This window comes from Oncorhynchus tshawytscha, linkage group LG09, assembly GCF_018296145.1.
Source record: "Oncorhynchus tshawytscha isolate Ot180627B linkage group LG09, Otsh_v2.0, whole genome shotgun sequence".
In the NCBI taxonomy this organism is placed as follows: domain Eukaryota; kingdom Metazoa; phylum Chordata; class Actinopteri; order Salmoniformes; family Salmonidae; genus Oncorhynchus; species Oncorhynchus tshawytscha.
Window position 1 is genome coordinate 80,365,473 of NC_056437.1, and position 13,078 is coordinate 80,378,550.

General features: G+C 41.9%; 1 protein-coding gene across 1 annotated transcript; it reads right to left on the reverse strand.

The window, feature by feature from the left end:
* Positions 1-268: 268 nt before the first annotated feature.
* LOC112258822 (phenylalanine--tRNA ligase alpha subunit) lies at positions 269-11,382 on the reverse strand. The gene is made up of 13 exons (XM_024433431.2): positions 11,195-11,382; positions 7,356-7,493; positions 7,048-7,146; positions 6,745-6,863; positions 5,755-5,847; positions 5,048-5,176; positions 4,812-4,927; positions 4,511-4,595; positions 3,884-3,983; positions 3,575-3,743; positions 2,880-2,957; positions 2,603-2,717; positions 269-977 (listed from the first exon to the last, which is right to left on the reverse strand). The coding sequence occupies exons 1-13, from the start codon at positions 11,339-11,341 to the stop codon at positions 872-874; spliced, it is 1,494 nt and encodes a 497-aa protein (XP_024289199.1). The 5' UTR covers positions 11,342-11,382; the 3' UTR covers positions 269-871.
* Positions 11,383-13,078: the final 1,696 nt, after the last annotated feature.

Genomic DNA, 13,078 nt, shown 5'->3' on the forward strand with positions numbered 1-13,078 from the left:
GACATGAGACTTAGAGGCGATGAAGGTGATTTGTAATTCCACCTTCACTGGAATGACACAAATAACTCCTAAATCCTCTGGGTTAAACCTTGGCACACATCATTCAACATGCCAATCCACATTACGCACCAGCCACAACAAGATTGAGGAAAACAAGAATGATCTTCTGACAGGTTTAAAACCGGACCTGGCACAGCCAGAATAGAATAACAAAAGCTCAGCATTACCAATGGTAATTACATTCGACTTGACCACGTAAATCGTGCTCCTTTCAAACATCTTTATTTGACTATTTCTAATTTGTCTCATGAACTGAGTGGACACAGCACAGAGTTGGTTGGTTTTGTATGGAAGGCTAAAGGGCTTCAAAATAGCATCTTTACTGTACAAGCATTTCATTACATAGGAGCTCAAAGGTAGCCGCTGTGCAGCGTTCTAACCTTTAAATTAAAAAAGACTCACTGGTGAAGTTCCTTATGCTCTGATGTAGTGCACACATCAGCAGAGAACACAGTACTAGCACTACCTACCCCATCAGCACATGCATAGATGCTGATTAGGACCAATGATGAGTTATAACTGTTTCATAAATTAAGTTTAAAGTATAATATGTGTATCACTTTCTAAACAGCAGCAATAATCCAGCTAGAATCCCAGACAAGCTATAAGGAGAAAAGTAAGTCCTCTTTCCCACCCTCTCAAACAGACAGATCTGTCTCTCTGGCAGTCTCTGGCCAGGGTAGATTAAGGGTTCGTGGGATTGTTCAATGTTCATATGGTTACTAATGAGCAAAGGGGTGCTGATGACACAGGCCTTGGATAGGATGTGTATGGTAATGTGAGCCTGTCCAAGTGGAAGCCTGAACAGAATCTAAGAGTCCAGTCGACACACAGGGCTGTCGTAGACCATCTGTAGGTTGACCTTGTGTCCCACCAGCTCACGGATGTTGTTGATGCCATACTTGATCATGGTGGGCCTGAAGGAGACAGAAGGGCAGAGGAAAGAGTGTCAGGAAGATGACATAGTACATTATAAGGAGAGGTGGAAGACAGCAAAGAGAGAGGACAAACAGGTGATAGAGACAAAGGTCTGTATTGACAGAGGGGATGGAAGAGAGCGATTACACAGAGTAGATGATATGGTCCTTCCCAGCTCACTGACTATATCCATTAGCAGTGATTGTTCTCATAGATGCAAGTCCTCAGTGTCACCAGGGTTCAAGCACCCGTAGTAGATCACAAATATATCTAAATGGTCAATTCTGACCTGCATCTGAGGAAACCATTATTCTAGGCTCATTAGGCGATATGGTGTTTTATGCTCATTGCTCAGATATAACAATCCAGAAGTAAACATGTCGACATGTGGGCCAACAGACTGGTGTTATGTGCTGGAAGCATGGCTGCACATCTGGGGACATGACCACACTACTGTCCACCTTTAATCCCTCTATGGGAAATCACACTGGGATTACAGGCATAACATTGTATATTTTCACATTATGGACACATTTTCCTATTGAAATCCCATGTCCCATTCAAGTACACTAACAGTTGAGACTGTGCATCTGGTTATGAGAGGGTTAAGGTCAGGGTAAGGGATATGGAGCTGATGTGAGTCAATTCCAGTGACATAGCTGGCCCAAGAGTGGGTAGTGATGGGGGGGATAGATAGTTACATATTGCAATATTATTTTTGGATGATATTATATCGATATCCAAGTTGATTTGTAATTAATAATAAACAAATGGTTTTGCTACTCTAGGTAGCGTTAGCTAGCACGAGTTGGCTGTACCGGCCTATAGCTTGTTTTCCATCTTTTTTTTTTTAAAGTGAGCAAACATTTGTTCAGCACTTATTTCCCTGACTGATCAGGAAAAATCTCATGCTCTCGCTTGTCTCTCTGCAGCAGACATACACTGAGTATAACAAACATTAAGAACACCTTCCTAATATTGAGTTGCACCCCCCCTTTTGCCATCAGAACAGGCTCAATTCTACAAGGTGTCAAAAGCATTCCACAGGGATGCTGGCCCAAGTTGACTTCAATGCTTTCCACAGTTGAGTCAAGATGGCTGGATGTCCTTTGGGTGGTGGACCATTCTTGATACACACAGGAAACTGTTGACCATGAAAAAAAACAGCAGCGTTACAGTTCTTGACACACTCAAACCAGTGCGCCTAGCACCTATCACCATACCCCGTTTAAGGCACTTAAATATTTTGTCTTGCCCATTCACCCTCTGAATGTCACACATACACAGTCCATGTCGCAATTGCCTCAAAGGCTTCAAAATCCTTTAACTTGTCTCCTTGAAGTGGATTTAACAAGTGACATCAATAAGGGATCATAGCTTTCACCTGGATTCACACAGTTTGTCTGTCATGGAAAGAGCAGGTGTTCCCAATGTTTTAGACTACATATCGTATCGGCACCTAAGTATGGTGATATCGTATCGTGAGGTCCCTGGCAATTCCCAGGCAGAAGGGGTTGTGTATTGTAGATCTTGTATTAGACAAATGTTGGTCAGTCAATTTCATTACATCACCAGGATCAGTTGTAGTTGAAGAGGATAATGTGTTTCTTTGTCATTGACTCACCTCTCCAGAGACAGCCCCCAGGCGATGACCGTGACCCCCTCAGGGAGCCCCATAGGCAGGAGCATCTCTGGCCTGAACATCCCAGAGTTCCCCACCTCCACCCACTTCTTCAGCCCTGGAGAGCAGGAATGGACCATTTAAGATGGATTCCATGTGGATAGGACTGCGTTGTCTATGGGCTTTTGGGTTTGAGTGAGACAAAAGCCCAAAGCCTATACACACATATCACACAAACATGAGAAATTTCAGGGTTTGAGGATATTCACAATAACTGTACCTTCATGATAGCTGAACACTTCCATGCTCGGCTCGGTGTATGGATTGTAGGCCGGTTTAAAGCGTAATTTGGTGATTCCTGGAGAAAATTTAAAATATATTTACTTTCTCAGAAATACTATATCTGACAGATAGGAGAAACAAGCTCATGTTATACTACAGGCATTAAAATGCATTAGAAGCCACATCAGTACGGACAACTGAACCCACTGTAAAAAAAAAAATATAAGAAAAAAGAACGAGGTACTGGAAGCAGGGTGGGGGTCAATTCCTATTTCATTTGAAATTCAATTCTTGAATTCCCTCATTCATGAGAATGTACGTTGAATTACATTCACATTTTTTAAGTTATGGAATTGTAAAAACATTTCATCTTTGGAATTCAATATTTTTACATTTCCCAGTTAATGGAATTAATGCATATAGTATAAAACATTTACTGTAGGATTTGTTTTTAATAATTTCAACCTGTATTCCGATATTTCCAGTATAGCTAGGCTGTCTGAACAGTGACATGATCAGCCTGAAAGCCTGAAGAAATGTAATTTCTAAATTGGACTTTGTGGAATTGTTGGGGATAATATTGAATTATCTCTGATTTCAAAGACTGACCTTTGAATTTGAATAGAATTACATTTCATGGGAGAGAATTGAATGAGTGGAATTGACCCCAACCCTGACTGGTAGAGCCCTCACCTAGTTTATTGAAAAACTGATGAAGGATGCCCATGAGGTCACCCAGGGTAAGGCCAAAGTCAGCCACCACTCCCTCAATCTGGTGAAACTCTGCCAAGTGGGTGGCATCCAGAGTTTCATTACGGAATACTCTGTCGATGGAGAAGTACTTGACAGGGGTGAACTTTTCCTGGTAGAAAGAAACATTTGAAATGGTTACAGAGGAGTTGCTCAATTGCTGCACAGTTAGAATGTAACATCATGCAATTGATTTCTAATTCATTTGAGTAAATACTAAGACAGCATGAACCAATGTAGATAGTGGGTTACCTGCTGAGCGAGTTTATACAGCATGCGAGCGCTGACTGCTGTGGTGTGAGTACGGAGGATGTTCTTCTGAGCCTCCTCAATCTTCCAGTCATACTTGTACCTGTCAAACACAGACATCGTTAAAAATAGAACATGTTGGGCCTCCTGAGTGGCGCAGTGGTCTAAGGCACTAGAGATCCTGGTTTGAGTCCAGGCTCTGTTGCAGCCGGCCACGACCGGGAGACCCATGGGGTGGCACACAATTAGGGTTAGAAGAGGGTTTGGCCGGCACGGATGTTCTTGTCCCATCACGCACTAGCGACTCCTGTGGCGGGCCGGGCACAATGCACGCTGACACGGTCGCCAGGTGTAGTGTTTCCTCCGACACATTGGTGTGGCTGGCTTCCGGATTAAGTGGGCATTGTGTCAAGAATCAGTGCAGCTTGGTTGTGTTTCGGAGGACCCATGGCTCTCGACCTTCACCTCTCCTGAGTCTGTACGGGAGTTGCAGCGATGGGATATCACAGAATTGGGGAGAAAAAGGGGTTAATATTTTATTTTAATAAAAATCAAATAAAACATGGTTGTGGTCATGGTGAGTGTGTGTAAATCCATGCGTATGCATTTGTGTGGAAGATTAGCTCTCACCCCTGTGATCCAAAGCCTCCCTCTGAATGGACCTTCCTCACTCTCTCCAGGTAGTCCTGGGGAAACTCATGGGCCTGAGCTGGGTCTGAGACATAATAATAGGAGGGGCCACAGTTACCGGTAAGTTAAATGGAAATAATACTGATGGAACATGATGAAAACAGATGAGTTATATCTAATGGAAATCTAGTCTGTTTTAGCTAGGGAAATCAGATTTCCCTTTTAGCGCATCATCAATAATGCACCATTTTATCTTATCTGGGCATCAAGTCCAGACACACAGAGACACCCAGTCGCTCACCAGACAGGAAGAAGGTGTCGTGTTGGTCCCTGGCTGGGTGCTGCTGGGGCTGAAACAGGGAGTCAAAGTTCCAGAAGGAGCTCTCAATGAAGTTGTTGGTGGGCATCTCAGTGAAGCTGAAGGAGACAGGAAGAGTGAGTACACACAGGTCTTAGAACTTAGTCTTACCATACATTAGTTATATAGGGTATAGTGATGGTGTCCTGCAAGGGCAGAATAGAGGATAAGCGACTGACCCCATCTCCAGGAAGATCTGTCTGAACTGAGTGCGGACCTTCATGAGCGGATGCAGGTGGCCACAGTCTAGGGCCACACCCATGGCCTCAAAGTTATAAGGCTTGAACTTCTTCTCCTTCCAGCTCCCACTGTCACAGACCAGAGATAGTTCAATTTGGAGGAGAACATATAATATGTTCTAGAGAACATCAAATTAATTTGTGTATATGGCCAAACACAAGCAAAGTCTGTGTGCAGATAAAACATGGAGGCAAATAAACAAAAACACTCATTTCATTTTTGGGACACCTGAATACAGTTCTGTGCCAAATCCCCTCATGTGATAATGCAGACCAGGTGCATTTTCATTCATCTATTTTGGACTACGAGAACCAACAAATTGTTTCAGACAATCACATGAAAACCAGGCTTGGTCAAGAGATCACCTGCATTTTGAGAGAGACTGCAGTTTCCAGGTAAAGACAAAACTTATTGTATCATGCGCGGTACCTAAATGAAAACACTGCCAATTTGACTACAACATTCAGTGATATGAATAGAAATGACACAGACATCACTGTGAGAGAATGAACCACTTAATACATTTGCTTTAGGACAGGGTCCTCAGCAGCAACATGCAGGTTAGAGATACAGAATGAGGAATCCCGCATCCATCTTATCAATCATAGAGTGACCATGTTGACAGTTAAAGCAGAGCAGGATTCACCTAGCGATCATCTCTGGGGTGAGCTCTGTCTCCTGCTTGGTGATGGTGGTGCTGAAACAGCTGCCCTTTGTGATCCAATAGGACTTGACCGTCCTAATATTCACAGAAATAAACACAATCATTCTCATTCAAACTGCATAAATGTGGTCATTTGAAAGTGTTATATCACATGAGTCACAAAGGCCACAAGAGGTGTCATCTTGGGGAACATTGGAGATTGGGAACATGTGGTGGTGAGTGCCTGGGACACTATTTAGCAAATAGGAAGTAGACAATTAACAATCTGTTGCTAAATGTGTCTAAACTCTGGACGCGTGGAACGTCGCAGGGTTGAATTCTCATACTGCTGTTCATTTATGATATTAAAACCGAACAAAGCCTGGGGCTGGAAGCATGCCATTTACGGCAGAGAGAGACAAACGAGAAACAGAGAGAGCTACCTGGGGGAACGATGGCCTGAGCTAGCGACGGAGCGAAACAGTCTCACCAGGTACAGTATTAACCTCACCACTGGGATCCTGACTGACTGGACCCAGAAAAAGTACTTGTGGTCCTTTAGCTGGTGCATTCATTTAGTAATAATGTATATAAACACAATGTTAGGGTATTCATATCATTGGGTGAACTAGACATCTCGACTCAGACAAGGCGACAACATTGACTCACATCTGATCTGTGAATATTATGTAAGTAGGATGTAACTATGATATGACATAATTTATATTCTAATCCAAACCTGCATTTCTCAGCTGTTATTCAACTAAAGACTTAAGGGTCAACAAGTCAGAGAACATCATCAGCATGAGACTATGCTGAGGCTAGTTGTGACTGGGGCATCCTGAACATGCCTGGATGCCAGATGATTGAACACTGTTGTACTGCTGAATGGCATATATTGCCATCTACTGGTAGACATCAGTTAGGCATATATTTAACATTTCACAAACATTTTCACAGTAGTCAAATATTATCAACCGGTCTGATTCTTACACTTCAGAGAGCAGTTTGCGTTTCTTCAGCTCATTCTTCTCCTTCTCCTCCAGTTGAGACGCCTGGCCTTTCTGTACCAGGAGCAACTTGTCCCTCACCAAGTCTTCTAAGCGCTCCACCTGGGTACACACACACACGAAATTGATGCTTGTGTGTCATACTTATTTGTCTTCTAAGCGCTCCACCTGGGTACACACACACACAAAATTGATGCTTGTGTGTCATACTTATTTTCTCCATTATAAAAGCAACACTCACACTCAATCACAAAGCACACCAAGTCAGATGTGAAGATAAACTCACAGTCTTGAAGATCCTGGGGCCGCCCTCGTGGCCCTTGTCCAGACGGATCCACTTGTTGGACATGGCCTTGCTGAAACCCACCTTCCCAAAGGCTAGTTTCTACACAGAAATAGAGACAAAACGATCTGTAAACACTGCCCCAATGCTCCAAGTAGGGAGCATATACTGAATATTGATATGACCCAAAATCACAATGTAAAGACCAACTTTAATTAAATTCTTTATTTTTCAGCCAGATGTTTTTCATCCAAATAAACATAACATTACGGTACATATTATTTGTCCAGGCACCCTGCAGGTCCTCTCACCATGAGCTGACTCTGAGGCATCCCTTCCTCTGGGATGGAGCTAACGACTCTGGCCTCGTGGCTGCCCTGCTCGGCTATCTCACAGCCTTCCCCAGTCAGCTCCCAGTGCTTTGAGGAGCGCTGCTCAGCTGAGATCACCTGTGCAGGAAAACAAACAATGATCAAAATCATAATGGAGGCTTGAGGCAGAGGAACACCAATTTGGTTATCTTCTCAAGGTCTGATTGGTGTACACATCATGAATTAGCTATCACTGCACATTATACGTTTACCATGGGCTCATTTTTAGATCCAGTGACAATAACAGCTCCCAATTTATTGACTCAGTCTAATTTCTCAAAGTTGACTTTATGGTTTTTCGTATTTTATTAGGATCCCCATTAGCTGTTGCAAAAGCAGCAGTTACTCTTCCTGGGGTCAACACAAAACATGAAACATAATACAGAATGACATTATACAGAACATCAATAGACAAGAAAAGAACTACATACATTTTTTTTAAAGGCACACGTAGCCTACATATCAACACATACACACAAACTATCTAGATCAAATAGGGGAGAGGCGTTGCTTTATCTGTTTTTTGAAAACAGGTTTGCTGTTTATTTGAGAAATGAGATGGAAGTTCCATGCAATAAGGGCTCTATATAATACTATACGCTTTCTTGAATTTGTTCTGGATTTGGGGACTGTGAAATGACCCCTGGTGGCAAGTCTGTGATATAAGTGTGCGTGACAGAGCTGTGTGTAAATTGACTATCAAACAATTTGGGATTTTCAACACATTCATGTTTTTTATAAAAAGTAGTGATGCAGTCAGTCTCTCCTCAACTCTTAGCCAAGAGAGACTGGCATGCATAGTATTTATCTCTGATTACAATTAAGAGCCAAACGTGCCACTATGTTCTGGGCCAAATGCAGCATAACTTGGCCTTTCCTTGCTGCACTGGACCACACAACTGGACAATAATCAAGATTAGACTAAACTAAAGCCTGCAGAACTTGCTTTTTGGAGTGTGGTGTCAAAAAAGCAGAGCATCTCTTTATTACGTCTAGACGTCTCCCCATCTTTACAACCATTGAATCTAGGTCGACCGATTAATCGGAATGGCCGATTAATTAGGGCCGATTTCAAGTTTTCATAACAATCGGAAATCGGTATTTTTGGACACCGATTTTTTTTTTTTTTTTACACCTTTATTTAACTAGGCAAGTCAGTTAAGAACACATTCTTATTTTCAATGAAGGCCTAGGAACAGTGGGTTAACTGCCTTGTTCAGGGGCAGAACAACAGATTTTTACCTTGTCAGCTCGGGGATTCAATCTTGCAACCTTACGGTTAACTAGTCCAACACTCTAACCACCTGCCTCAAGAGAAGCCTGCCTGTTATGTGAATGCAGTAAGAAGCCAAGGTAGCATTAAACTTATCTTATAAAAAACAATCAATCAACCAATCATAATCACTATTTAGAACTACACATGGTTGATGATATTACTAGTTTATCTAGCATGTCCTGCGTTGCATATAATCAATGCGGTGCGCATTCGCAAAAAAGGACTGTCGTTGTACCTAACCATAAACATCAATACCTTTCTTAAAATCAATACACAGAAGTATATATTTTTAAACCTGCATATTTAGCTAAAAGAAATCCAGGTTAGCATGCAATATTAACCAGGTGAAATTGTGTCACTTCTCTTGCGTTCATTGCACGTAGAGTCAGGGTATATGCAACAGTCTGGGCCGCCTGGCTCTTTGCGAACTAATTTGCCAGATTTTTACGTAATTATGACATAACATTGAAGGTTGTGCAATGTAACAGGAATATTTAGACTTATGGATGCCACACGTTAGATAAAATACGGAACGGTTCCGTATTTCAGAAAGAATAAATGTTTTGTTTTCGAGAAGATAGGTCATTAATATGGTCGAATCCGGAAACTAAGGATCATATTTCTGTGTGTTATTATGTTATAATTAAGTCTATGACTTGATATAGCAGTCTGACTGAGCGATGGTAGGTACCAGCAGGCTCGTAAGCATTCATTCAAACAGCACTTTTGTGCGTTTTGCAAGCAGCTCTTCGCAATGCTTCAAGCATTGCGCTGTTTATGACTTCAAGCCTATCAACTCCCAAGATTTGGCTGGTGTAACTGATGTGAAATGGCTAGCTAGTTGGCAGGATGCGCTACTAATAGCGTTTCAAACGTCACTCGCTCTGAGACTTGGAGTAGTTGTTCCCCTTGCTCTGCATGGGTAACGCTGCTTCGAGGGTGGCTGTTGTCGATGTGTTCCTGGTTCGAGCCCAGGTAGGAGCGATGAGAGGGATGGAAGCTAATCTGTTACACTGGAAATAATAAAGTGCCTATAAGAACATCCAATAGTCAAAGGTATATGAAATACAAATGGTATAGAGAGAAATAGTCCTATAATAACTACAACCTAAAACTTCTTACCTGGGAATATTGAAGACTCATGTTAAAAGGAACCACCAGCTTTCATATGTTCTCATGTTCTGAGCAAGGAACTTAAACGTTAGCTTTCTTACATGACACATATTGCACTTTTACTTTCTTCTCCAACACTTTGTTTTTGCACTATTTAAACCAAATTGAACATGTTTCATTATTTATTTGAAGCTAAATTGATTTTATTGATGTATTAAGTTAAAATAAGTGTTCATTCAGTATTGTTGTAATTGTCATTATTACAAATAGATTTTAAATTTTATTTTTATTTTTAAAATAAGCCGATTAAATCGGCAGCGGCTTTTTTGGTCCTCCAATAATCGGTATCGGTGTTGAAAGATCATAATCGGTCGGCCTCTAATTGAATCTATATGTTTTGACCATGCCAGTTCACAATCTAAGGTAACACCAAGTAATTTAGTCTCCTTAACTTGTTCAAAAGCCACACCATTCATTACCAGATTCAGCTGAGGTCTAGCACTTAAGGAATGATTTGTACCAAATACAATGCTCTTAGTTTTAGAGATGTTCAGGACCAGTTTATTACTGGCCACCCATTCCAAAACAGACTGCAACTCTTTGTTAAGGGCTCCAGTGACTTCATTAGCTGTGGTTGCTGATGTGTATATGATTGAATCATCAGCATACATGGACACACATGCTTTGTTTAATGCCAGTGGCAGGTCATTGGCAAAAATAGAAAAGAGAGGGCCTGGAGAGCTGTACACCACACTTTACATGTTTGACATTAGAGAAGCTTCCATTAATTACCATCCTGTACAAGTAGTAGCCAGCTAGGTGTATCAAACGTTGTTAGATTGACTTAATGACGATTCAATAATAGCTAATATTGAAAATGTCTCAGTTTTTAGTCAAGTTCGCTGATTAGCAGTGCAGCTGAACATTCTGTCTGAACAGTCACCATTGCCTTGGATTGTAGTCCACATTGCATTGTTGGATCGGTCTGTGTGTTTTCACAGGGTTGCAAGTCTGTAATAGCATTGTCACTGTATTCAATAAGAGTAGCTAAATTATGTATTTATTCATGGTCTACAATGATTTAGTCTTCACAATAGAAGGTTGCTAACTAGCTGGCTAACATGATCCCGTTTACGTCCCTATTGCATCACTTTCCTATCCAATCGCCCATCATCATAGAATGAACAGAAAAATGCTATAAGTACACGCTTGACGCCCAAAAATATATTTAATTACAGAATTGATTAAAATTAGGTTAGGGTTAAGGTAATGGTCAGTTTTAGGTTTTTCCTAGTCGGTTTAAGCATCAGCTGTGTCCTTAAGTTCTCCGCCGAATGAACAAAGTGGACGGTCGCTTAACTTCCGCTTCAACACGGGTAGGTAAACTCACATCACCAAGTGCCTGTAGGCTCTTCACAGCCCCGACGATAGCTTGGTGGTCCACACCGAGACTGGTTGCAACATCCTGACTGTCGAGACCACCGTCCACCTTTTCCACCCGCTGAAGAAGCGTTTCTACAAGACCAGTGTCAGCCATGCTTGTCACAGCGAAGCCGAAAAGAGACCGGTAGTGAGCTCAGTATTGGATATGTCGAAAGTACTGGAATACAAGAGCCCGTATTTTTGAAATACCGTAAACTCCTCAGAATAAGCGAAAATTAATACCTGAATTGACATCTTGAGAATTTAAAAAAATCCACTACACACTTGATTTATCCCTTGCATTGCATGCAATGTACTGACAGTGACTGAAATGCGACTGAGGATGAGAATGGATATAGTTGAATGACTGAACTGATATATCTTGGAAATATTGTGCTTGTTGTAGGTAGGTGAAGTTTAAATGGATGTAAGATCAAACAGTTGCAATCTGTTTTACTACACATATTCCTCGTTGAGAGATTCAAAAAAGACTAATGGAAACAGACACGGAAATCCAGATGGATAGCTGTACCAAATATAAAATAATGTAAATGTCAATTGTTGGTCCCGTGTTTCATGAGCTGAAATTAAAGTTCCCAGAAATGTTCCATACAGAGAAAAAGCTTATTTAGCTCAAATTTTGTACACAAACTTGTTTACATCCCTGTTAGTGAGCATTTTTCCTTTGCCAAGCTAATCCATTTACCTGACAGGTGTGGCATATCAAGAAGCTGATTAAAATGCATGATCATTACACAGGTGCACCTTGTGCTGGGACAATGATAGGCCACTCTAAGATGTGCAATTTTGTCACACAACATAATGCCACAGATGTCTCAACTTTTGAGGGACCGTGCAATTGGCTTGCCGAGAGCAGGAATGTCCACCAGAGCTGTTAACAGGATGTTCATTTCTCTACCATAAGCCGCCTCCGTCATTTTGGAAAATTTGGCAGTACGTCCAAACGGCCACACAACTGCAGCCCAACACCTCCGGCTTCTTCACCTGCGGGATTGTCTGAGACCAGCCACCCGGACAGCTGATGAAACTGTGGATTTGCGCGACTGATAAGGTAAGCTCATCAGGTAAGCTCATCTGCATACTCATCATCCTCAACAGGGTCTTGACCTGAATGCAGTTTGGTGTCGTAACTGACTTCAGTGGGCAAATGCTGACCTTCGATGGCCAACTGGCTCTTCACGGATGAATCCCAGTTTCAACTGTACCGGGCAGATAGCAGATAGCGTCATGTGGGCGGGCAGTTTGCTGATGTCAACGTGGTGAACAGAGTGCCCCATGGTGGCGGTGGGGCTATAATATGGGCAGGCATAAGCTATGTACAATGAACATAATTGATGGCAATTTGAATGCAAAGAGACATTGTGGTGAGATCCTGAGGCCCATTTTCGTGCCATTCATCTTCCACCATCACCTAATGTGTCAGCATGATATTGCACAGCTCCATGTTGCAAGAATCTGTACATAATTCCTGGAAGCTAAAAATGTCCCAGTTCTTCATGGCCTGCACACTCACCAGACACTTTTTCCCATTGAACATGTTTTGGATGCTCTGTATCGACGTGTAAGACAGCATGTTCCAGTTCCCACCAATATCCAGTAATTTCACACAGCCATTCAAAAGGAGTGGGACAACATTCCACAGGCCTGATCAACTCTATGCAAAGGAGATGTGTCATGCTGCATGAGGCAAATGTTGGTCACAGCAGATACTGAATAGTTTTCTAATCCACACCCCTACTTTTTCTTTTGTTGGCATCTGTGACCAACAGATGCATATCTTTATTCTCAGTCATGTGAAATCCATAGATTTAGGGCCTAATAAATGTATTTC

Coding starts and splice junctions, on each gene's coding strand:
- LOC112258822 (XM_024433431.2), bottom strand. CDS start 11,341: ATGGCTGACACTGGTCTTGTAGAAACGCTTCTTCAGCGGGTGGAAAAG. Junction 5,177..5,754: donor ACCCCAGAGATGATCGCTAG/GTGAATCCTGCT, acceptor GGTCTGTGACAG/TGGGAGCTGGAAGGAGAAGA. Junction 2,718..2,879: donor AGTGTTCAGCTATCATGAAG/GTACAGTTATTG, acceptor CCTGCTCTCCAG/GGCTGAAGAAGTGGGTGGAG.